Raw genomic sequence first — 26,703 nt, forward strand, 5'->3', positions numbered from 1 at the left:
CCAAATAAATAAACCTCAAAAATATTTTTTAAAAAAGAATAATAAGGTAAATAAAAGTAACATTTAACATATTTAAGCACGCAGTGTTTATCTGAGTTTAAGTAAATCACTGTAATGTTAATAAACTAAATAAATGAATAAAAAAATGGTGTTTACCTCTCCCCATTTTCCTCCCTTCCTTTTTTCCTTATTCCATTAACAAGCTAAATTGCTGCCACCTCTGATTTCTCATTGTTCGCAGTAATTTTCCATTCCCCTGATTTTCTTTCTTTCCTTTTCTCTACTATTTGAAAAATTACCAATATTTTGGCTTATACCACTATAATACCACAATGCCACCAAATCAAGATCATATCCAATATGGTTTTCATTCTTTAACCATGACTTCTTCTAAAACCTCAAGTTAGTTGGAGGTTGTTGTTTTATTTTTAACTCCTGTTAATTACCCAATATTATCTATTTATAAAAAAAAATATTGTCATACCACTAAGTATTAAAAATGCTTACACTAAGTTTTTTGAAAGTAGTCCATCAACTATTTTTTATAAAAATAATTTTATGGGGCGCCTGGGTGGCACAGTCGGTTAAGCGTCCGACTTCAGCCAGGTCACGATCTCGCGGTCCGGGAGTTCGAGCCCCGCGTCAGGCTCTGGGCTGATGGCTCAGAGCCTGGAGCCTGTTTCCGATTCTGTGTCTCCCTCTCTCTCTGCCCCTCCCCCGTTCATGCTCTGTCTCTCTCTGTCCCAAAAATAAATAAATGTTGAAAAAAAAATTTTTTTTAAATAATTTTATATACTAAGTATAAATAATAAAGTATTGCCCCACTACTAAGAACTTTTCATAGGCATTCTTAACATTCTCTTGCTACTAAAAGGTCATTAACTTCCTAGGCAAAGCATTCCAATTCTAACAGAAGGAAAATCAGTAGCTCTTATTCAGATGGAAATGCAGCCACTTATAATTCCTGTGGGCTTACACCTACTATTAACTTCCTTTTCTTTGGAGCAAATGTTTGAACATATTTTTAAATATTTGTCTCTCAAAAGCACAAAATTAAACATTATAATTGACAAATGTAACCGTTTCATCCCCTGACATGTTCCTATCTAGATGTACTCCATCACATATGTTTATATGATTATAGTCTTTGAAAAACATCATACCTGGCGTCTTTTCAAATAGTCAAGTGCAATTTGTACATTCTGTAGTCTGTGAAAACGCATCCGACCTTTTTCTCTGGGCTAAGAATAGAAAAATGCAGGGTATAAAAAACACTATAGTTTCTGATACCACTGACCATGCTAAATACACTTATGATGTATACTCTATAAATACACTTTATGCTCATCTTAACATATCAAAACAGGATTTAATATTTGGGTAAACCCATTAGATTTTTTAAATTAAAATTAAATTAAATTACATTAAATACTTTTAATTGTTTTGTATTATTTGAAATTGAATTTAAACAAATAGGGATTTCTCCAAATGTTTTATTTAAACATATGCTTTATTCCATTTTGCTTTATTTAAACAAAAGGAAAAGAAAAAATGCTACAGAACATACAGACTTTTTATAGTCATTATACTACAATTCTAGCCTACAGTTTATTAGCTTTGGATGCACAGAAAGAATTAAATACCATTCCCCATTTTGCCTTCTTAATAAAGTCTATTGTCAAGCGGGTTTTTATAATTATATATGTATGGCATGTTAATGAAAATGAGGTAAAGTAGCATGCAGTTAGTATAAAAATCACCAAGAAGGAGAAAGATGGAGTCTTACTTAGCCATGATAGAGGAAGAGAAAAAAGCAATTAAAGCCATATATTTCCTCTTTATTTTATTTTAGCTTTTTCACAAAATCAGTTGGACTCTAATAGTTTTACTGCTTAGGGATGGACATGACTGTTTATGATCTCAGGAAAACTGGCAATCCATAATTCTTTTCGTTGGTGCCGTTTTCCTTGAGAAATGTAACAAGTTAGCAGACGGAAAACATAAGGAGATAGAGCTGAGAAGATGCTTAACAAAAATACAAAGAATGGAGTTGAAATTTTTCACATAAAATCTCCCAAAAGGAAGAAAAGAAAAAAAACACTGACAGCTTAGCTTCTCAAATATGAATATTGAGAGCCAAGGCACCATAATGAAAAGACAGCAGAGTACAGAACGGAAAAATAGGTTCTATATAAACAGGTAGAAATAATGTTGGTAAATTCACCCAATGGATCCAAAAAAAAAAGCACAATTTCCAAATCAGGGGCACTTGGGATGTAGATGACAAAAGAAGCATTATCTGTCTTGCAAAGGTGGGCTGAAGTCAACTAAGTGTCATGAAGATGAAACAGTTCTATAGGTTCTACCAGGAATCCAGATTTTAAAACTTTCCCCCCTTCTAAATAAAAATAAGACATAGAAAATACATAAATAATGTCCATCAAATACCTACTGTCAGTATGATTTAAAGCATAAACTTAAATAGGAAATAAATTTCCATAAGTCCCTTCAAATAAAGCAATAGTTGCCACATTTGAAATATAAATTCCAGAAGTGGAACAAATTTGCATAAAAATTAGCAGGCTAGTTGTCAAGATTTCCACATTTATATAAAATGCATGTAAAATTCTTTAGCTAAAATGGCATCATATAATTCAATCACATATGTTCAATTACCATGCACTGCACAGTAACGTCTAAATAAATTTAAAGAGAAAATACTTCCTTTGTCCAATTTTTTTGGTACACACACATCTACCTCACTATGGGTTTTGGTCCCTTCTATAATTTTCTAAAAAGGAGCCCGAACCCATGGGTTACTTCTCTATCACGTTAGCGCTCACCGCACTGTAATGGCTAGGTTAGTCGAGTTATGGGGGCCGACACCTACCCCCTTATCCTCATCCTCCACATCCTCATGCTGTTCATATTCGCATGCTTCTGTTGCACTCACCAATCGTAAGGTCTTCAAAAAATCTCGCTCCCTTGGCTAATGAATATAACAGACACAAGATAGGACAGCAAAGACACAAGACAGACCAGAAATGAAAAGAAGAGCATGAACAGAACATAATGAAGGAGAACAAGTAACCAAGAAGGGGAAGTAATGTTCACAAAAAAGGAAATGACACCTGTGGAATGGGTTAGACCATTTTCCAGAAAGCAATGTTTATTTCCTTGCTATTTGTGAGTCTTTTAATATGTGGTTATATTATGCATCCAACCTCTGCTAAGCAAAAAAACCCAAAGGTAAAAAAAGAAGCAAGAACAAAAATAGTAGTTTTATTATAGAACTGATTACATAAGCAAAGTAGTCAAAGGGCTTCAATCTCCCAAATTCACATCACTTGAAGTCTGAAAATGATCAGGAATCTAACCAGAACTCTTTTTGCAGGCAGAATTCACAGCTCTAAAGGCGAATGTTGCAAAAATCTGAACAGTCTCTACCAACAACACACTGGTCCTTACGTAGACAGCATTACGTGTTCTTCAAACTAAATTAGGAAATTTAAAACTTACCAAGGTATCTCCCGAAAGAACCTCTAAAAGAGAGATTAAATTGTGTCCATCCCTTAAGTCTTCATAGAGATCATTCACATGTTTTCTAACCTACACAAAGAAAAGCAATTTAACTTTTGGGTCTAGAACGTAGATCATCTTTAACACAAAAACAAGAACAAGGACAAGTAGGAAACATTCCTCATACAGTGTTCATTCTTGCAGCAATATTTTCACTTTGATTTTCTCATTACTTAAAAACTAAATTTGAATTTAAAAAAAACTAAAAAAAAGTAAATTTCATATTAGTAATTCCTAAAGACAAACAAAATTGTTATCTTTTTAACATACTAGAGTTACTATAAATAAGCTTGGACAACTACATAGGGTTACAATTTTTTAAATACAGGCAATGGCAATAACCTTATTCATGATTCCCGATATAACAGCCAGAGCCACCTTAGCAAGACAAGCAAGTTTTCACCCCTCCCCCTAACCCGAGCTGGTCTTTCCTCCTATTCTTTGTGCCACTAGATACAGAAGGCCAGATATACACGTTCCACACTTTAAAATTCCAGAAATATAAGCTAGGTGAAGGGCCCATGAGACTATAGTCTTACTATTTTTGAAATTTCCTTAGTCTCTATATATTTTTCAAAAAAATTTTTAATTCACGTATGTCAAGTTAGAAGACCTCTGCCCAAACCATCCTGTGCACAACATAAATCTTCTTGTGACAGGGGGTTTTTATAACCACATTAACACTAGCACAAAGTTAACACCTAATCTATAATAGCTTCTTCCTCCATTCCACAGGCCTGATTTAAGCTTGTGACTTTAGAGCACAAAACACCAAAGATTTCCCAAAAGCTTTGTTCAGTCTGCCAAGTAGGGATATCTCCTGTAAATACTTGGCCTGCTCTAAGGTTTGTGCTAGAGAGACAAATGTCAAAGCAGGCTATTAAGATGGCTGTTCCACAGCGGGTTGGCATGTTTCCATTTTCTCACCTTTTAGTGATTCCAGGCTGCATTACTTTGTGTTGATCTCATTAAAAGAGTCAAGGAAGTGGCCCAGAGGCAGAGACCAGAATCCCACCTACATCACACATAGGGCACAAGCCCTATATGCTTGCCAGTTGGTGTGGTAAACTCTCAAAGGTTTTGTACATATAAGTCAAACTTCTTTGCATTTCCAAAATGTCAAGTGAATATACAGCACAAAATAATAACAAGATCTAAACTATGATCAAAACTATCTGAATGCATAACAAGCAAGGGCTAAAGTAAACTGGAAACAAACTTTTGATGGTTAAGTTTTTCATCCTAAAAAACTTCAAATACTATTACATTTTATTATCTTAGTTGACTACATACATATTTTCCAGTTATCTGTGTCAGAAAATACTTTTTATTTTTTTTATTTTTTTTTTAATTTTTTTTTCAACGTTCATCTACTTTTGGGACAGAGAGAGACAGAGCATGAACGGGGGAGGGGCAGAGAGAGAGGGAGACACAGAATCAGAAACAGGCTCCAGGCTCTGAGCCATCAGCCCAGAGCCCGACGCGGGGCTCGAACTCACGGACCGCGAGATCGTGACCTGGCTGAAGTTGGACGCTTAACCGACTGCGCCACCCAGGCGCCCCGAAAATACTTTTTATTAATGAAGAAAAATTCGCTTGTTTCATATTAAACTTACTAATTCCTATGTGTTTTTGCCTAAATCACAGAACTTTTTTTTTTTTTAATTTTTTTTTTTCAACATTTATTTATTTTTGGGACAGAGAGAGACAGAGCATGAATGGGGGAGGGGCAGAGAGAGAGGGAGACACAGAATCGGAAACAGGCTCCAGGCTCTGAGCCATCAGCCCAGAGCCTGACGCGGGGCTCGAACTCACGGACCGCGAGATCATGACCTGGCTGAAGTCGGACGCTTAACCGACTGCGCCACCCAGGCGCCCCTCACAGAACTTTTCAATATTTGATTACCTATCTAGGGATCATTAGCTCAAATAATGTAAGTATTAAACTTAGGCTCAACAGCTCTAAATAACTGCTGATATCAATAGTACCTATAAAATGTCCAGTAACACTGAAAGTGAGTCAAATTACGTTAAAACAAGTGTCCCCATCTTCACAGACTGACATTTTATTTTGATTTCCTAATTCCTGATAAATATCAGCTGAATCTTTGGTGTCACAAGATAACAATTCAACAGTAAAATACAGTTTAAAAAATGTTTCAGTTTCCTAAAAAAAAAGAGCATAACATATTTTAGGCAGTTCTAATTTAGAAAATCTGTAAATATCCAAAAAAGTTATAAAGTGATTATCCCTTCCATTTGGGATACCATTAAATGACAATCCCCTCAAGTTCTCAATTATATTTCAGAGATGAATCAATTTTCAAGAATATTTTCAGGAACACATCTACCACACGCATGACACATATGCATGCAAATAAGCAACCTAGAGAAATGAGTACTAATACTTTTCTTTTTTTTAATTTTTTTAAGTTTATTTAATTCTTTTGAGAGAGAGAGAATCCCAAGCAGACTCCACAATGGCAGCAGTGCCTGACGCACGAAACATGACATCATGACCTGAGCCAAAACCAAGAGTCGAAAGCTCAACTGACAGTCACCCAGCACCCTTAATGCTTACTTTTCTACTCACTCATTGGAGCACTGTAAGAATTCCTTTAGTCCCATTCCAAACTATGAATTTAATTTACAAGACTAAGGACCTACTTAAAAACCAGGCAGAAGAGTTACGCTTATCAATTTCTGCACATCGATGCCATCTAGATCTAAGTACTTCCCTGTGCATCTCCAGTGTAACGAGAAGGCAGCCTAACTCTAAAAGAGCCTGAACCTAAAAGAGATCACATTTATATAAATAATACTATGTAGTTCCTGATCCTGGCTTAATCTCTCAAAATAAATGACTTTATTGTACAGGTCTGACATTCTCAGCGCACGATCAGGATGTGGCCTGCCATGACAGGAACTAACACATAGTGCTGAGAATTCCATGCTCTCTGGTCCACTGGACCCGCCCACGCACTGCCAAAGCCACATTTCAATCCACATCCACTTCCTTTGTCATTCTCACTCTCAGACAGTTAAAGATGAAGTGTGATTCTGAACACTTATTTCATAGGAAGGCAATTTCACAACTTGCTTTTTGCCAAATCAAACTAAACCTTCTTTCTGACATCAGGGACAATTTCCAAAATCAGGCGCCATTTTTCATCATCATATATATGCCAACAGTAAAGAAAAATTAAGTTAGATATGTGTAGAGAAGGATAATAATAATATGATGCCATGCAAAACCAAGTTAGGAAAAAAGAAAACATGTAATAAGGGAAAAAAGAATGAGGAAACCTGCATTTTAGTCTTGCTTCTGCCACGGGTCTCATGAACTAGCACCAGCTGCCTATCCTCTCTAGGCCTCAATTTTCTCATCTTCAAAATAAAACTTTGCACACAGGCCTCTAGTCTAAACCAGAGAACAAAAATTCTGTGATCTGAAAATGGTACAATGGAAAGCTGTCCTTAAGTCTTATGGCTTAACTTCTTAAGAATTTTAGGAGAGAATACAGAAATACACTAATTTAATTTCTGTAATACTTGAAAAAATCCTGAGGCTATACTGCCTATTTTTCCTGCCTCAAGTGATTATTCTGAAGGTTCACGTAAATACTACATATAAAAAATGCCACACAACTGCAAGAGATACCATTATCATCATCTTTATCTTGCTATGTCAAGCAAATGTTACCATTATTAACAATAATAAATACAGGGACAGTTGGCTGGCTCATTCAGAAGAGCATAGGACTCGATCTCAGGGTTGTATGTTCAAGTCCTACCTTGGGTGTACATATTACTTAAAAATAAAATCTTAAGAAAAAAAGGAGTTATAATAATAATAGTAATAATAATAATAGTAATAATAATAAATGCAAATACATACACAATGAACTATTCCTAGGCACCTGAGGTTGTCTGTGTTCAAGTGCTTGTATTTGCTCATTTTTCTGACCACCAAAGAATGGGATGAAAGAAAATGTTAATCAACTATTAAAAGTCAGCAAATCTGCATTATGGGGAATGAGTGGTTGTGGATGAAATGAGTGGAAATAATTGGGCTTCTCTAGAAATAGCTCATCTAGTGACCAATTTATAAAGAAAAAAAGGAATTAAATAGTTAAACTGACACAGAAAAGCTTTTTATTTTGTCCTAAGCCTGAGTCATAGACATTTGGCCTGGTAACTTTCCTTCACAGATGACTATACTAACTGCCAGCAGTCTTAACCTTCTGCTTCAATTTTTAATAAAACGTTCTTTCTTCTCATTTTGGAAATTTTCCCCCGTGGGGCAAAAGAACTGTCTGAATAAATCGTGCTACGGGAAGTGATGAGCAAAGTGAAAGCAGTCTGAGATACTCTGGGATTAAATTATATAACTTGAATTACATAATAAGGATGAAGCATCATTTTCTGTATTTCATACAATTCTAGAATTTGCAGTGCTTTTTAAAAGGTGCGCACTGCATTGCATCTGCAGTTCGCCCCTAGAGGGCACTAATCCTTTGCTTAAGAAGAGTATCCTAAGGAAGGAAAATAAAGTACAAAATGGTGGGGAGGGCACACCAGGAGAGAGATTATAAACAAGGTGATAGTGATGATGACATAAGCAATACTGCAATTCATTTTTAAGATATATATGTATATATTCTGCCAGATTTACATCATCTAAATGGCTTAAATGACCAAAAACCCTACTCTGAAAATTTGTTAACTTTTGATTGTTTGGTTTGTTGTTGCCTAAGTCAAATACAACTTTGAAGATAAGATCATCATCTAGCTGTTCATTTAAATACATTTAGGGGCGCCTGGGTGGCGCAGTCGGTTAAGCGTCCGACTTCAGCCAGGTCACAATCTCGCGGTCCGTGAGTTCGAGCCCCGCGTCAGGCTCTGGGCTGATGGCTCAGAGCCTGGAGCCTGTTTCTGATTCTGTGTCTCCCTCTCTCTCTGCCCCTACCCCGTTCATGCTCTGTCTCTCTCTGTCCCAAAAATAAATAAACGTTGAAAAAAAAAATTTTAAAAATAAATAAATAAATAAATAAATAAATAAATAAATACATTTAAAACTGCCTTTTTTAAAAGTCTGATTTTGTAGTGGTTGTTGTTAATCTAGGAAAATTCCACAATGTTACTTCCCACATTTAAACTTAAAGTTACCATGTAGCTGCAGTTCGGTTCAGGTCACTAAATCTTTACTGAGCGTCCATTACATGCCCGGGTGTCATTTAACTTGTAAGTGTACAAAGATGAATAATAAGAGAGTGCCGCCTCTCGAAGCCTTCAGACTGAGGTGACAGAAATGGAGAAAAGAGCTTAATGTTCCAAGAGGAGGGAAGAGCAAGAACAAAGACAACCAGGCAAACATGCACACAACTGTGTTGTGAGCTCCGAGGAAGGAAAGCAGCCTGTGAAATGAGTGAAAGGAGAGGCAGAAGGTGAGGTGGGGAAAGGTGGGCTGGGAGACCCGGCGTGACAGCTTTGCATGCCACTTTGGGAAGAAGCTCAGACCTTTCCTGAGCAAAGAGAACCACAGAAGGCTCTTAAGCAGAACAAGGACTCAGTATCTCTGACCAATATAAAAGCTTCCTTGTAAAGTATTATCTTGAGCAAAAAATAAAGTAAAATAAAGTATTATCTTAAACCCTAATCACAGATAAAGCTATTGAGGGTCAAATCTATACACAATAATGAGGAAAGGTCTCTCAGAAAAAAGCAGAGGGAGCCTTCTATCAGTAAATCTTGGGTAAAATGCACACATCCCAGCACAGCAAGGGGCCCAACAGCAGCCACAAGAAGCATCCAAAGTCCTCTCTTAAAGAAGTCCTACATCCAAAGGATACAGTATTCTGGAAAACAACTAGCTATCTTTAGGAAGGAACATAAATAATAAAAGAAGGCTTGTCCCAAATAAGATCGCCTCACAGCCTACTAATTGAGTGAAGAGAAGAGGGACAGTCAGCTTCAGTGAAAACTATGAATTAAAATGTTTTTCAATGCAATTTTTTTTTACTTCAAACCAATACACTCATGAAAAATAAGCTACCACATTCTCTTGGGAGAGATCCTTAGAAATTCTAGTTCAAAAAATAAAAATAGGGAAGAGGAGCAAACATAAAATTAAATTAATCTATTAATATATTACCTTACTAACTAGTGATAAGTAACTAATGTTTTTAAAATACACAGATATGTTTTAAAACAATATATATTCTTGGGTAATTATGAGACAGGAAAACCAAAGGGACCCCATGAAAGAAAGAGATGGCTTTTTTTTTCCTTTGCTTCTTTTCATGCTTCTGTTCTTGCTAAGACCCTACATGTCCCTCTTACACACGCTTTAATGTATATCCTCCTAATAAAGGACAAGGAGTTAATGATTTCTTTGGAGTCTTCCAACCAATAGATAACATCTAAGGAGTGACCAGGTAGGTTGCCATGAGTGTTCTCCAAGACCACTGACTCCAAACACCTTGATGTCAAGACCCCTGGCTCCAGAGCATTAGTGACTTATGGAGGACACTTGAGCACTCATCCTAGTTGGACAAGTTCCTGGATGCCTGAGAGAACATGTACACCAGACCACCGACCTCAGTTAAACACTCCAGACCCCCTCCCCCTGGGGTGTCTGGCCAGGTCAGGCATTGGCACATGCCACTCTTGATTTCTGGGTTGTAGGTTTGAGCCCTGCATTGGGTATAGAGATTACTCAAAAATAAAATCTTTAAAAAACAAAAACTCCAGACCCCTAAGCAAAGATGAGACTCATGCTCCTTCTCCTGAGTCTCCTAGACACCATTGTCTGTAGCTGCTCTATGTCGTCAATAAACTCGGCTCTTCTTTCCTGTCAGCTCACGGCTCTTGGTTTTTTTTGTTTTTTAATTTTTTTTAATGTTTATTTATTTAAAAAAAAATTTTTTTTAACGTTTATTTATTTTTGAGACAGAGAGAGACAGAGCATGAACGGGGGAGAGTCAGAGAGAGGGAGACACAGAATCTGAAACAGGCTCCAATCTCTGAGCAGTCAGCACAGAGCCCGACGCGGGGCTCAAACTCACGGACCGCAAAATCATGACCTGAGCCGAAGTCGGCCGCTTAACCGACTGAGCCATCCAGGCGCCCCTAATGTTTATTTATTTGTGTGTGTGTGTGTGTGTGAGAGAGAGAGAGAGAGAGAGAGAGAGAGAGAGAGAGAGACAGCGGGGGAGGGGCAGAGAGAGACGGAGACACAGAATCCGAAGCAGGCTCCAGGCTCTGAGCTGTCAGCACAGAGCCTGACGTGGGGCTTGAACTCACAAACCGTGAGATCATGACCTCAGCTGAAGTCAGACACTTAACCTACTGAGCCACCAGGTGCCCCAACATGGCTCTTGTTTGATTTCCATCCTGTGAGAAGCCAAAGATCCTCTTGGCTGGTCCCGCAGGGACCCCTCTGGGTCCTCGGACCAGCCTGCCTGCATCAGTTAGTTGCTTTATCTGAACAGTTTTCTTTACTCCAGTACTATTTCTTCAAGAATTGTGAAAGAATAAAAGCTACAGTTTACATTCTACTTAAATTACTATAAATTCTAAATTGGTGCGAGCAAGTATAATGGGGAAATATCCTTGTCTGCTATAATAAAAGGCGTGTCATGCTTTTTTTTTAGTAAATATATTAGGTCAGCATTAAGGCCATACTTAATTCATATTCTTTACTGTTTTATAAAACTATAAAGATATTTATCATAAATCTTAAGGTATTAATGAATAAAATAAGGAAGCGTTTAAAACAAATCAATGTTGATCCTGGGCAGTACAAATAATCTGTCTTCTTTATGTTGGAGGCAGTAAGTTCTTTGACAAAGAAGATTTCTCTTTTAAACTTTCAGGTTTATAATCTATAATCAATTTAAAAAACAAAAGCAAAAAGGTCTTCTCTAGTCTTTCACTAAAAGGTAGAACATTAGATGGTTAAATAAAATAAAAGCATTTATTTTACTAATAAACACTTTTAAGATTTGGGAACAGTTTAGTCTTCACCTACATATTTTTTATATTCTCTTTTGCACAGTTTCACTATTATCATAGGAATCTTTTCAAAAGGCTCCTTCAATTTTTAAAATTTTGCAAGCGTGCAACTATTTTCCATAAAAATCTGTTTTGGGTTTGGGATAGTTGGTTCTGGTTTGGTTTAGTTTGGGTTTGAATCCTCTACATTTCCTTCCAGTTCTTCCCTCTAAGGGAAGATGGGGGAAAATTTATTTTTGTGTGTATTTCCCCATCAGCCTGCAGATCTTTGATCACTTGCAGAGTTGTATAGTTCTTGTGCTGAGCAATTACAAATAATGTCACTGAAAGAGAAAAATGAATTCAAAAATCAATTACTCTACTTACTTTTTTGCATCTGTCCACTGTTTTATTTGGAGTTAATTTTTATTAAAGATGTGGGCTAGACAACCTCTGTACTATAATGTCAGACCAATGAACACTGATTTATAAAGAAACCAGCATTATCCATTCCACGTAGTCTTTAAATGGAGTAGGGAAAGGAAGGATGGGGTGCACTATTTTAGCTGAGATTTAAAGGATGTTTCTGTCCAGTATTTTGTCACCAAGGGTTAAATCTAATGATGTTTGGCAGGAGGATATGGATATCACCTTTTAGAAGTTTTTCAAGTATCCTCCTAGCTCATTACTTACATATATCTTTCTTTAAACCATTTATGACTTGAAAAAAAAATCACAGTAAAAGCTATTCTATCAAGAGCAGCTCTCAATAATAACATAAGTTAAAGAGAAGGAACCAATCACTAGCATTTTTGTTTTAAACTCTACACTCAACACAGGACTTGGACTCACAAATCCCAGATCAAGAGTTGCTTGCTCTACCAACTGAGCCAGCCAGACACCCCTCATCACTGGCATTTTTATACTCACCTCTTTCTGGTTCACATTCTCACAATTTGGGCAAAAGAAACAAAAGGCTGGCCAAAGTGGGGAGGGCTATAATCACAATACTTCTAATGAATAATTAATAAGCTAGTCAATGAGACTAAATTTTTTTTTCATTAAAAACTAAATTTTTGGGGCGCCTGGGCGGCGCAGTCGGTTAAGCGTCCGACTTCAGCCAGGTCACGATCTCGCGGCCCGTGAGTTCGAGCCCCGCGTCAGGCTCTGGGCTGATGGCTCAGAGCCTGGAGCCTGTTTCCGATTCTGTGTCTCCCTCTCTCTCTGCCCCTCCCCCGTTCATGCTCTGCCTCTCTCTGTCCCAAAAATAAATAAATGTTGAAAAAAAAAATTTAAAAAAAAAAAAAACTAAACTAAATTTTGATGTAAATGTGTGACAACAATAATAATTTAATAAGACAAATCATGAAAGCTGAGCAGAATACTATTATAATAGCTAGGTACTACATGAGTTCATATGTGCCAACTCCGAAAAAACATAACTAGACATAAATTAAGCCTATTTAACCTAGATGGTCTGTAACTACAGCATCAAAGTCCTACCCTTCACCACCAACATTTTGAAAGATTCCACTGTATTTTCAAATTCTAGTTTCAAATGAAAAAGTTTGAAACAGAATTGTGCATATTTTTCAGTAAAAATCATGTAAATTCTTTTAAATTGTTAATTCCTTTTATTTAAATTACAGTCATGACCAAAATTTACAACTAGTTCACAAAATGTGCATTTCCTCAATAAATCCCCACTTAAGGACTCTGGGAAGGTTACACCGGTATCATAAGTCAGGATCAGATTAGTTACTAGAAAATGGTGATGCATTCAGGTAAATATATTCAGTTCCCATATGAAAATGAAGACAGCTCCTGGAATACAGAAACCTATCAGTCATTCGCCCCTTAACGCCAAGTCACTTCATCTGACTGATTTTCTTCTTAACACCCATTATCAATTTCAGAGAAACCTTACGTGGTTGATGATTAGATGGCATAACTTTTTTGGGAGGAGGGGGGTGGGTGGAGAGTCTGAAGGAAGCACTGCAGTGCAGGGCATGGTAGGATTCCAGAGTAAGAGCTTTTAACACTAAGAAGGCAACAGGAGAACTCTGGGTAGCTGGTGAGTGGGGACAGAAGAGTCCAAGAAAGAGATATAGAAAAGTGACAAAAATGTCAGCTACTTCACAATTCTGATTAAAGCTTGTTATGGCACCTGCTTACTGAATGCTTTTGAGTTGAATTATCTCCTTTGGGGCATTTGTCAGATGCCCTATAGAGTGTCAACGGCTGACATGTTACACAGTAATTCAACAATTAAGTAGATACTTGTCCCCAAAAAAGAACTGTCCTCTCTCTTTGTGGCACCATTTAAAATACCTTTTACAACTGGACCACTTTCTTACACCATACACAAAAATAAACTCAAAATGGATTTAAGGACTTAAATGTGAGATACTGAAACCATAAAAATTCAAGAAGAAAGCACAGCCAGTAATTTTTCTGACACTGGCCATAGTAACATTTTTCTAGATCTGTCTCCTCAGGCAGGAGAAAGAAAAGTGAAAATAAACTATTGACACTACATCAAAATAAAAAGCTTCTGCACAGCAAATGAAAGCATCAACAAAACTCAAAGGCAAGCTACTAAATGGCTGAAGATATCTGCAAATGGTATATCTGATAAAGAGTTAGTATCCAAAATATATAAAGAAATTATATAACTCAATGCCCCCCAAAAGTAATCCAATTAAAAATGGGCAGAAGACATGAACAGACATTTCCAAAGAAGACATACAGATGGCCAAGAGACACATGAAAAGACGCTGAAAAGATTCATCATCAGGGAAATGCAAATCAAAACCACAATGAGTTATCACTGCACACATGTCAGAATGGCTAAAATCAAAAACGCAAGAAACAACAAGTACTGAAGATGTAAAGAAAAAAGAACCCTCATGCACTTTTGGGGATGAAAACTGGTTCAGCCACTGTAGAAAACAATACAGAAGTTCCTCAAAAAATTAAAAATAGAATTACCATATAATCCAGTGAACTACTGGGTATTTACCCAAAGAATACAAAACGCTAATTCAAAAAGACATATGCACCCCTATGTTTTCTGCAGCATTATTTATAATAGCCAAATTATGGATGAGCCCAAGTGTCCATTGATAGATAAATGGATAAAGAACATGTGGTGTATGTATACACACACACACACACACACACAAAATGGAATACTACTCATCCATAAAAAGAATGAAATCCTGCCATCTGCAACAACATGGATGGAAAAAGACAGTATAATGCTAAGTGAAATAAGTCAGCAGAGAAAGACAAATACCATATGATTTCACTCATATTTGGAATTTAAGAAACAAAGAAAACAAGAGACAAAGCAAAGAACAGACTCTCAACTATAGAGAACACAGAGATGGTTACCAGAGGGGAGATGGGTGGGGCATGGGTGAAATAGGTGATGGGGATCAAAGAGTACATTCATCTTGATGAGCACTGGGTAATGTACAGAATTACTGAATCACTACACTGTATGCCTGAAATGAATATAACACTGTATGGTAACTATACTGGAATTTTAAAACTAATAAAAATTAAGAAAATACCTTTTACAACACCGTTGCTTATAGAAAAAAATAGGTACTATCTCAGCATACACACAAAAAATGGAGAATCGGCTAAGCCTTCAAAAAGGAACTTCATCTTACTTCATGGATGATGTCCAGCATGCTTCTGCCAGTCCTCAAGCAAACAGTGAGCCACTTGCTGGAAGGCTTGCAATAGGAGTCAGGCTCTAGGCTGGGGAGGAAGCAAGGCCCTCATAGAGAAGGGGGAGTGCTAGGCGAGTAATCAAATCCACCTGTGGAGAAGGGGCCAGGGAAGGTGGAGCCAGCAAGTGCAGATATCTCCTGGTCACAGCACCCCGGCTACTTCCCTTTCGGAGCACTGGGCAAGAGACTACCAAGGGAGGCGATCACACAAGTGGTAGCTTCATCTCTTTTTAAGTATCAAGGGCTGGAAAATCTATGGGGTCTCTCAGTAGCTTCTTTCATAGTTTTTTTTTTTAATGTCTATTTATTTGTTTTGAAAGAGAGAGCAAGCAAGCAGGGGAGAGACAGAGAGAGAGAGAAGGAGAGAGAATCCCAAGCAGGCTCCATGCTGTTAGCACAGAGCCTGACGTGGGGCTTGAACCCACAAACCATGAGATCATGACCCCAACCAAAACCAAAAGTCAGACACTTAACTGACTGAGCCACCCAGGCACCCCATATTTTATAGTTTTAAGGCCTTTACAATACTCTGACACTCTCTGATACTTTACACATAAATTAATTCACTCTTCTTTAAACATAAGCCCATTTCCTCGAGTCCTGACAAACCACTGAGAACAACTGGTTGTATCCTCTACATTAAACCTTTGAAATAACCCTGGATTATGACCAAGACAACTGTCACAGGGAGATGAACAATGAAACTATTTTTAAAGATACTTCTAGATGATGAGATTCCTCTATCTTTGCTACAATCCATGCTGATGCTTAACACCTCTTCCCTGTTAAAAAAAAGCTTCCTTAAATCCAGATGAAATTCCAACTCCCCAGTACCATGATGTATATTTCCAAAATAAAAACACTGAAAAACATATTTAGGAAACTGGCAATTTTGAACAGAGTTACAAACACAGCTTTATTCTATTAGTCACCTAATAAAAATTTTTTGACAGAGGTTCTATTAACTGTTGTTTAAAGTAATCCCTGTAACAGAATTATACCTTCTGTAGGAAGATTAAAACTCTCAAAGATGTCTTTAATTTCTTCAAGTTGATTCACTTCTTAAATGACATTACAATTTTGCCAAATTTCCAGATTCCATTTACTCAACCAAGCCCTGTGCACCACAAATACTCAACGGCTAATCCTCCCAGCTGTTCACGACCAGAGGAGATGCTGTATTTATGCCTCATACTGGAGCCTCAAATCTAAGTGTGAGTGATTTTCTCTCCAGCCTCAGTTCTGAGCACTCTCTCTTTTGAACTGACAAGACTCACCAAGAGTAGGCTTGAGCTAAGTAACACCTAGCAAATCAGAGACCCCATGTGCAAAGGTGAACCACAGGACACAGCTGTGGGTATAGTGCAAGACATATAGGCCAGTGCTTGAACAATAGAGCGCTCCTTCTAATCCCAAAGGCGAAGAGAATGTGAAAAGAAAACTGAATGCTTGGGGCGCCTGAGTGACTCAGTCAGTTAGACGTCCAGCTTCAGCTCAGGTTATGATCTCACAGTTCGTGAGTTTGAGCCCCATGGTGAGCTCTGTGCTGACAGCTCAGAGCCTGCAGCCTGCTTCGGATTCTGTGTCTCCCTCTCTCTCTGCCCCTCCCCCACTTGTACTCTGTCTCTTTCGAAAATGAATAAATGTTAAAAAAAATTTTTTTTTTAAACTGAATGCTTGAGGTCACATTCTTGAAACTACCCCTGTCATCTCTCTCCACTTATACTCATGGTATTCCATCCAACCTAAAATGCTGCTCTGCTCCCCCTCCTCTTCTGGCTATTGAAATCTTACTTTTCCCTTCCAGGTCAACCTGTAATGCCACCCAGACTAAGAAGGCTTCTCTTCTATGTTCATATATTCCATGGTTTCTTCCAGGACACCAGTAATCATTTTCCTTATAGAATCGTTTTATGTACATGATGTACTCAAACATAAGCCCCTTAAAATGACAGGGCCCTGTCTTAGGTCCTCATTGTAAATGTGGCATGCTTTTGCACAGTACTTTTCATATAGTAAACATTCAAAGACGGTTTGTTCAATAAATAAAAGATTAGTCATTTGCACTCTGCTTGTGAATGTAGGCATGCCCTCAGCTGTGGGCCCTTGAATGCCTGCCCAGTTACAGGAAGAAAAGAGCAACTGAGAAAACAGATCAAGAACTCCATTGGGCCATTTCCTAGCAAGGGATCTGTCTTTGCTCCCAGGGCCTATCATGGCATCTATGAGAGTTAGTACCTAGCTTCATGTCCTATCACACAGTTGGAGCTCAATAAATGCTGCTGAATGATTAACACACAGAGGAGAAATGTTCATTTTGGCATGCCAACCGTCTAAGTATTTTCCTGAACCCATCTAAATTAGTTTGGTGTTCTGATAAATCAGGTTATCATAACTTAATAATTAATCTTATAACAAAATGTTTTAAATAAAAATAGACATAAAGATCACTGAAACATAATAAAGTCCTAAAAGAGACCCACATATTTATGGCTTTTGACAAAATAAAGAGCAGAAGAGCAATTCTGTGATGAATCTTTACAAAATGATACTGAGAAATTCAATATCCACATGCAAAAAGAACCTTTTCCTCAAAATGGATCAGAGACCAAAACGTGAGAGCTAAAACCTATACAATTGCTAGAAGAAAACATAAGAGCAAATCTTTCTGACCTTGGGTTAGGCAAAAATTACCTATATATAGCACCAAGGGCATAAGTGGTAAAAGAAAACCCAATAATAAAAGGACACACAACCCAACTTAAAAACAGTCAAAGATCTGAATAGACATTTTGCCAAAGAAGATACACAAATGAGCAATCAACGTGTGAAAAGAGGCTCAACATCATTAGATAAATACAAATCACTATCACATGAGAGAGCATTTTGTACCCACTGGGATAGCTAAAATCAAAAAGAAAGTCAGTAAGTACTGGAAAAGATTTAGAGAAATTGGAAGCCCCACCCCTGCCCCCACATGGCTAGGGGAAATATAAAATGGTGCAACTCTAGAAAACAGTTTGGCATTCCCTAAAATGTTAAACTAGATTTACCATATGATCCAGCAATTCCATTCCTAAATAAATATCCAAAAGAAGTGAAAAAACATAACCATACAAAGACTTGCATGTTTATGTTTACAGCAGCATTATTCATAATAGCCAAGTGGAAACAATCCAAATGCCACTCAACTTTTAGATGAATAAACAAAATGTAACACATCCTTAGAATGGAAATACTACTTGACAACAAAAAGGAATGAAGATACATGCTACAACATGGTGAACCTCAAACACATTGTGCTAAGTGCAAGAAGCCAGAGAAAGGACACATTCTATTTTTGTGAAATATCCAGGAAACATGAATCTTATTGATAGAAAATAGATCAGTGGTTGCCTAGGGCCAGGGGGAGTGGGGTGCACAGGGCAGATAGTTACAGGTTTCTTTTTAGGGTGATGGAAATGTTGTAAAATTCTGCTTGTGGTGAGAGCTGCACAATTCTGTGTTTATTAAAAATTATTCAATTAAAAGGGCACCTGGGTGGCTCAGTCGGTTAAGCATCCGACTTCGGCTCAGGTCATGGTCTCAAGGTTGGGTGAATTTGAGCCCCAAGTCGGGTTCTGTAACTCAGAGCCTGGAGCCTGCTTCAGATTCTGTGTCTCCCTTTCTCTGCCCCTTCCCTACTCAACACTCTTTCTCTCTCAAAACTAAACATTAAAAAAAAAAAAAGGTTTTTTAATCATTCAATTAAAAATAGTTCAATTATACAATTAAAACCAATGAATACTGCGTGTAAATTATACCTCAAGGAAATATGTTCTTAAAAATATTTTGATCACACTTTCTTCGAGTTAATGAATGGCAGCAACATTTGCACATGAGAAATGTTTATACTCACAACAATTCAACAAGAATTAATAATAGTGCCCAGAACATAGGACAGGATGTAAGACTGTTCTAATGCATCAGTATACTCAGCTAAGATACATTTTAAAAAGAGCGTGACTTGTACTTACTGAAAAATTGTTATAAATATAATCAATTAATAATTAAATAAAAGGGCGGATCATAGTACTAATAAAGCTGGAAAAGCTGTCAATGCCAAACACTATAAAACCTTTATGCCAGAAAGGAGGTATATATTAAAAGAGCAAAAAGCAAATATAATCATAAAGGATTACCTACTAATCTAGTAGGAAACCTCTAATTTAAGTGATAGAAGAAACATTTCATCCACTCTATCAGCATTGTTCATTGAACTTGCTACTTGAAGTGGCATCTGCAATGCATATTATCCTCCATGACTGTCTTGACTCAAAGAGGATAATCACAGAAATAAAATTTTGCTTTAATAAAGCATTATACTGAGCTGGCCTTTTCAACTCCGTATTTTAAAATAAACCAAAGAGGGAAGCTCATTCAGAAAAGCAGCTATGGTATAAAATCACATTCCCAGAACCATAGCTAGCCTTATATATAGGAAAGGAATGCTACCTTCATAAAGGGATTCAGGGAAACACAAGGTGTCATATCTCATCACTAAAGTGAATATACACAAAACCTTTCCTAAAATATATGTAAAACCATTCCATCCACCAGAATCAAGAAACTTTTCCTACAAAAACCAAATAGTAAATATTTTTGGTTTTAAGGTCATATGATGTGATAACACAAAAGTGAATGGTAGCAGCTGGAGTCAATACAACTTTATTTATAGGGGCACCTAGGTGGCTCAGTCAGTTAAGCATCTGACTTGGACTGAGGTCATGAACTCAGTTTGTGAGCCCAAGCCCCATGTCGGGCTCTGTGCTGACAGCGTGGAGCCTGGAACCAGCTTGTTGTTCTGTATCTCCCTCTCTCTCTGCCCCTCCCCTGCTCACACTCTGTCTCTCTCTCTCTCTCTCTCTCTCTCTCTCTCTCTCTCTCTCTCTCAAAAAATAAACATTGAAAAATTTTTTTAAAAATACGACTTTATTTATAAACACCAAATTTGAAATTTCATACAATATTCATGTGTCCCAAAATATTATTTTTCTTTTGTTTTCAATTCTTTAAAAATGTAAAAACAATTCTTAACCTCATTCACGGTACCAAAAAATAGGCTGTGGCCAGATTTGGCCCTGAGGCAGTACACCTCTAAGCCCTCCCCCACCAAGAGTTCCAGGTTGAAACACAAACACCTTTAGGACTAGCAAGCAGCCCCTTAATCATGATCAGTCCGTCACTCTAGGAAAGAAGATGAATCATTCAATTGCCTTCTCTTGCTGTAGCAAGTTAAGAGTTGAAGCAACGGTTTTTATAAAACTTGCTCTTTTCTAATAATAAAAGCAATACATGTCTTTGCAGAAAAACTGGAAAACAGTTAAGACTAAAGGAGCTATTCCACAATGGAATAGAAAGAAAGAAAGAAAGAAAGAAAGAAAGAAAGAAAGAAAGAAAGAAAGAAAGAAAGAAAGAAAGAAAGAAAGAAAGAAAATATAAGTAAATAGGCAAACAGCTCAATATGTACTAAGGTGGAGAGGTGAAAGGGAGTTGGATGATAAAAACAGACTTGGGCTCTATGGATAACAGTAGCCCATGCTTTTCCCGTATAACTGATTACCTGGTAGACTTCCTTCAACTCATTTTCTGCCTTCAACTCAAGAGTCTTAAATATTTCAAATGGAGAAAACCAAAAAAGAATATGCTAGAAAAAGATATGTATGAAATAAAAATTGCATCACATAGAAATAAAATAAAGGAGGGGTGCCTGGGTGGCTCGGTCGGTTAAGCGTCTGATTTGGGCTCAGGTCATGATCTCCTTGAGTTCGAGCCCCGCGTCGGACTCTGTGCTGACAGCTCAGAGCCTGGAGCCTGCTTCAGATTCTGTGTCTCCCTCTCTCTCTGCCCCTCCCCACCTCGCACTCTGTATTTCTCTGTCTCTCAAAAATGAATAAACGTTAAAAAAAATTTTTTTAATAAAGGAAATGATAGAATTTGACAAAAGTTTTCTAAAAAGGGACAAAATAGTTTCTTCAGATATTTAAGAGCTGCCGTATAGTTTCTATCATTCTGGAGGGCTGGCCCAAGATAAATGAGTGGAAGTCACAATAAGCGAATTTTAGACAATGAAAAAAACAGCTCAGTTACAACCCAAGAGAACCAAAAGTTTAAGTTGTCCATTAATTAGAAAATCAGTGACCCATAAGAAAGGCTGTGAGAAAATATTTCTGCAATGACAACCAAATTAACTAGATCCTGTCCAAATCCGGATTCTAATTAAATTAAAATTAATTACATTTGCTTAAAAGCAGTCACTTTAAAACTCCTGTAGGATCTCCCAAAGGGATGTTAGTAGATACTCTTTGATAAAAAGAATCCATTACCAAGTGAATTTGTGACACACTGAATTAAACAGGGTTCTTTACCACAGAAGTTCTCGGTCTTTAATATGCTAATCTATACCATAAATCTCTTCAACCAGGGAATGCTGCTTTCCAAATTCTTTTGGCAATGGAAACTTTTTTTTTTTTTTTCCACCAGGACATCTCACACCATCACACTGGTGTTCCTGGGAACCTGATTTGAAAAATGCTGCTCTTCTGCAAAAAAAAAAAAAAAGTTTTTTATCTGATCTTGTCAACTCTGGAAAATTAATTTTTAAATTCAGCAAGAAAAGTATCAATAAGAAATTACGTTTTTACAAGAAAAAAGTGTGGAACTTAATGACCTGGATTAAACATTAAAATTACTCTACTATATACAATGCTCAGTGTTAAAAAGAAAGCCACAGACCCAAGATGGAACCACTTGGGCCAGGCAAAGTCACAATACTGGGGCTTAATACCTAACCTAATTGCAATTTCACCCTCCCCCACAAATGAAATTTTAACTGGTCAGTCAGGAATTTTCTGGTCAGCACCAATGAGGTAATCTGTCACAAAAGCCCTTGATATCCCCCAAAGGAAGATGAGGTAATCTACCTAATGAGAACCCCCAGTCCTTCCCCCTAAGGGAAGGTGACCCTGCCTGGAATAATCTTTTCTTTTGCTAATAACTTCCTTGCCCCACTCTCCTTCCTATAAAAACTTTCTATTTAATATGACTCCTTAGAGCTCCCCTCTACTTGCTAGGTGGGATGCTGCCAATCCATGAACTGCTTAATAAAGCCAATTAGATCTTCAAATTTAGTCAGCTGAATTTTTCTTCCTTAACTTAAGTAAAATCAAAGTGTCTGCAAACAGCTTAAGTTGAAGTTGATATAAAATAAAAATTAAATGTTTAAAACATTTGGGACTGTGAAAATTAATAAAAGGAAACCTCACTAAAATGGAGTTGAGAGACCAAAAAGGAGACCTGTCACACCCTGATACTCGTGATCAACTGCAGACCCAACAGGAAGAGACATACCTTGCAAGCCAATATTACTCTTACTACTGCTTTACTCTCCCAGCAGGAGAAAGAAAAGGTTTCCTCTTCCCCCAGCAACAAGCAACAAACAGCCCAGCCAATGAGAAACCATCACAACTCAACCAATGAAAAGCCACTGTACTTGCAACTCCCAGTTGACTCCAAGGGACTTTTTGTTTATAACAGCCCTCCCAACTCACCCCTTTCCACTATAAAATAGTGCTCCTCTCCTCTGTTCTCTGGACTTGCCTATGGTTTTGCCTATGTTTTTTGTTGTTGTTGTTTTTAAGTAGCTTGCTTGTACCATATTACAATTCTCTGCTATTCCTGAATAAATCCATTTTTGCTGATAAAATAACCTGCAGTTTTATTTTTTACGATTAAGAGGAACAGTAACAAATTGTGAAATAAAAGGATAGGACCAAAACTCATTAACTCAGGACAGCAGATCTACAGGAAACATTTCTACTTTTAGAACTTGTCAAGCAACAATATTTATCTTTCTGGTATAACTGTACTTATATCTAAGAAATGGGATTTATACACTGTTTAAGAATTCAGCAGGTAGTACTTTTTGGAGATTTTAACATACTGGGGGGGCTTTTTGTTTGTTTCTTTAAGAAATACTAGAAAGCTGCCAGTGCTCTTACAGAAAACATAAGCGTCAGATTCTCTGCTCAAGCAAACACAAGCTGTGTTGTGTTTGTGGCTCTGTGAACTACTTTATCTAGGTAAACTCAATCAGTGATGTGATGGCTCATAAATAATACATTTAGCTGCCAAACACTCATAGCATCTCACCTCAAACTGTCATGCCCATGGGAGGGGGAAAAAAAAGGTGTTAAAGGGAGGCTTTGCCAGACCATGAAAAATACATTCTTTATTTAGAATTCACCATTTAACTGGTGAATCTATTATTCACCAGTAAATGACTGGTGAATCTATTATTCACCAGTAAATGGTGAAATCCATAATTTTAATATTACTATAAAACCACCACAGCTGTACATTTTAGGCAGTGTCCTCTTTTCAATATATAGGCAACATTAGGACTCAATCCCATGAAAATGCAAACATCAGGACCATTTTAACCACTGCTATAGAAGACAGGTCAAACCTGAAGTTTTATGATGATCTTAAAAATCTATAGATACAAAGAGGGCACTATTCTCTCTGTTTTACAGATGAGCCAACAAAAGCATAGGAAAAGTCATGGTCACATCTCTAGTAAATAGTCAAGGGAAGATGTGAATCTAAGCAGCTCAGCTGAAAGCCTGTGCTCTCAGCCACTACACTATATACCACCTTCCCTGGATTCTAAAGGACAGTGATGAAAGATGCTATAAAAAGTAGGTATAGGCTAGAAAAACTAAGCCAAGGCACATTCCAGTCATGGCCAACTTATTTCCATCCTGGCCTCCTACCTACAACTAACTTTTTTTCTTGAATCTGTCTGAAACCCTACCAGGGATTTACCTTCCAGCAGGATGGCCAGAGGGCTCTACCATTCGTGGGCTGTGGTGAATTAGGCTCTCACCAGTCTTTCCCAGCAGGCTTCCCTCCTGACCCTAACTGAGACCAACTGCCCTGAGAGTCCAAGATGGAACATGAACACTCTGAAAAACAGTGCCTTAGGAGGATACATACATGCACTGGAGCCTGGGGTTAGAAAAAAAAAAAAGAGGGTGATTCTAAGGAATAAAGATTTAGAGTGAGGTTTAAGCTTAAACCTATTTGGGGGTGAGGGGAGGAGACCTCTTTCTCCTCTAGTGTATTAAGTCTCCTTGATGTCAGGACTTGAGCTCTTAACATCTGTAAAACAGGACATGAATCCAATAAGATCTAGTGGGCTAGCCTGAGGACAAGCAGCATTACCACATATTTTAGCCATTTGGGAAATGCAGCTCTCTAAAAATGACTTATAAGGTTGAAACTAGACCACTTTCTCACACCATTCACAAAAATAAACTCAAAATGGATAAAGGACCTGAATGTGAGACAGGAAACCATCAAAACCTTAGAGGAGAAAGCAGGAAAAGACCTCTCTGACCTCAGCCGTAGCAATCTCTTACTCGACACATCCCCAAAGGCAAGGGAATTAAAAGCAAAAGTGAATTACTGGGACCTTATGAAGATAAAAAGCTTCTGCACAGCAAAGGAAACAACCAACAAAACTAAAAGGCAACCAACGGAATGGGAAAAGATATTCGCAAATGACATATCGGACAAAGGGCTAGTATCCAAAATCTATAAAGAGCTCATCAAATTCCACACCCGAAAAACAAATAACCCAGTGAAGAAATGGGCAGAAAACATGAATAGACACTTCTCTAAAGAAGACATCCGGATGGCCAACAGGCACATGAAAAGATGTTCAGCGTCACTCCTTATCAGGGAAATACAAATCAAAACCACACTCAGGTATCACCTCACGCCAGTCAGAGTGGCCAACATGAACAAATCAGGAGACTATAGATGCTGGAGAGGATGTGGAGAAACGGGAACCCTCTTGCACTGTTGGTGGGAATGCAAATTGGTGCAGCCGCTCTGGAAAGCAGTGTGGAGGTTCCTCAGAAAATTAAAAATAGACCTACCCTATGACCCAGCAATAGCACTGCTAGGAATTTATCCAAGGGATACAGGAGTACTGATGCATAGGGCCACTTGTACCCCAATGTTCATAGCAGCACTCTCAACAATAGCCAAATTATGGAAAGAGCCTAAATGTCCATCCACTGATGAATGGATAAAGAAATTGTGGTTTATATACACAATGGAATTCTACGTGGCAATGAGAAAAAATGAAATATGGCCTTTTGTAGCAACGTGGATGGAACTGGAGAGTGTGATGCTAAGTGAAATAAGCCATACAGAGAAAGACAGATACCATATGGTTTCACTCTTATGTGGATCCTGAGAAACTTAACAGGAACCCATGGGGGAGGGGAAGGAAAAAAAAAAAAAAAAAAAAAGAGGTTAGAGTGCGAGAGAGCCAAAGCATAAGAGACTGTTAAAAACTGAGAACAGGGGCGCCTGGGTGGCACAGTCGGTTAAGCGTCCGACTTCAGCCAGGTCACGATCTCGCGGTCCGTGAGTTCGAGCCCCGCATCAGGCTCTGGGCTGATGGCTCAGAGCCTGGAGCCTATTTCCGATTCTGTGTCTCTCTCTCTGCCCCTCCCCCGTTCATGCTCTGTCTCTCTCTGTCCCAAAAATAAATAAACGTTGAAAAAAAAAAAATTTAAAAAAAAAAAAAAAAAAAAAAACTGAGAACAAACTGAGGGTTGATGGGGGGTGGGAGGGAGGAGAGGGTGGGTGATGGGTATTGAGGAGGGCACCTTTTGGGATGAGCACTGGGTGTTGTATGGAAACCAATTTGTCAATAAATTTCATATAAAAAAAATAAAAAAATAAAAATAAAATAAAAATAAAATAAAAATAAAAATGACTTATAAAAGTCCCCATTCATATGTTAAGTATTCTGTACGAATGTAGAGTCAAAAACTGACCTATTTTTTTTTAATTTTTATTTATTTTTGAGAGTGTGAGTGGGGAAGGGGCAGATATAGAGGGAGACACAGAATCCATAGCAGGTTCCAGGCTCTGAGCTGTCAGCACAGAGCCCGACACGGGGCTTGAACCAAGAACTGTGAGATCATGACCTGAACTGAAGTCAGATGCTTAACCAGTTGAGGGGCACCCAGGCACCCCTCAAAAACTGATCTTTCAATGAATACCATGGTCTCCCTAAATTTTATTTGAAAATCAGTAGTGTATTTCCATGGAGTTTTACTGAATGACAAAGAAGAGTACCTGAACAATTCTGATAAGAAATTCTTGACACAAACATCAGTGTAAGAACATATTAGCAGAGTAAATCAATAGTTCAGTGCCATCGGGCATATATGCAACAGAAGTATGCAATAGTTTTCCCAGCTCCAACAATTTCCCTCTGAAGTCATCCCTCTTTCCCTTTTTCAGAAAGCAGAAATTTCTTTTA

General features: G+C 37.7%; 1 protein-coding gene across 18 annotated transcripts in view; it reads right to left on the bottom strand.

The window, feature by feature from the left end:
• The window catches only part of DST (dystonin), a 496,232-nt gene that overhangs the window by 225,354 nt on the left and 244,175 nt on the right, over positions 1-26,703 (bottom strand). For 10 of the 18 annotated variants that reach the window (XM_043591694.1, XM_043591680.1, XM_043591693.1 and 7 more), the window contains 2 exons: positions 3,520-3,609; positions 1,164-1,241 (listed from right to left, as the gene is read on the bottom strand). In XM_043591694.1, coding sequence (XP_043447629.1) covers positions 1,164-1,241; positions 3,520-3,609 — 168 coding nt within the window. Of the gene's footprint in view, positions 1-1,163; positions 1,242-2,890; positions 2,990-3,519; positions 3,610-26,703 lie in introns of all 18 variants that reach the window. The other 8 variants (XM_043591685.1, XM_043591689.1, XM_043591687.1 and 5 more) reach the window with 1 other exon arrangement.

This window comes from Prionailurus bengalensis, chromosome B2, assembly GCF_016509475.1.
Source record: "Prionailurus bengalensis isolate Pbe53 chromosome B2, Fcat_Pben_1.1_paternal_pri, whole genome shotgun sequence".
NCBI lineage: Eukaryota > Metazoa > Chordata > Mammalia > Carnivora > Felidae > Prionailurus > Prionailurus bengalensis.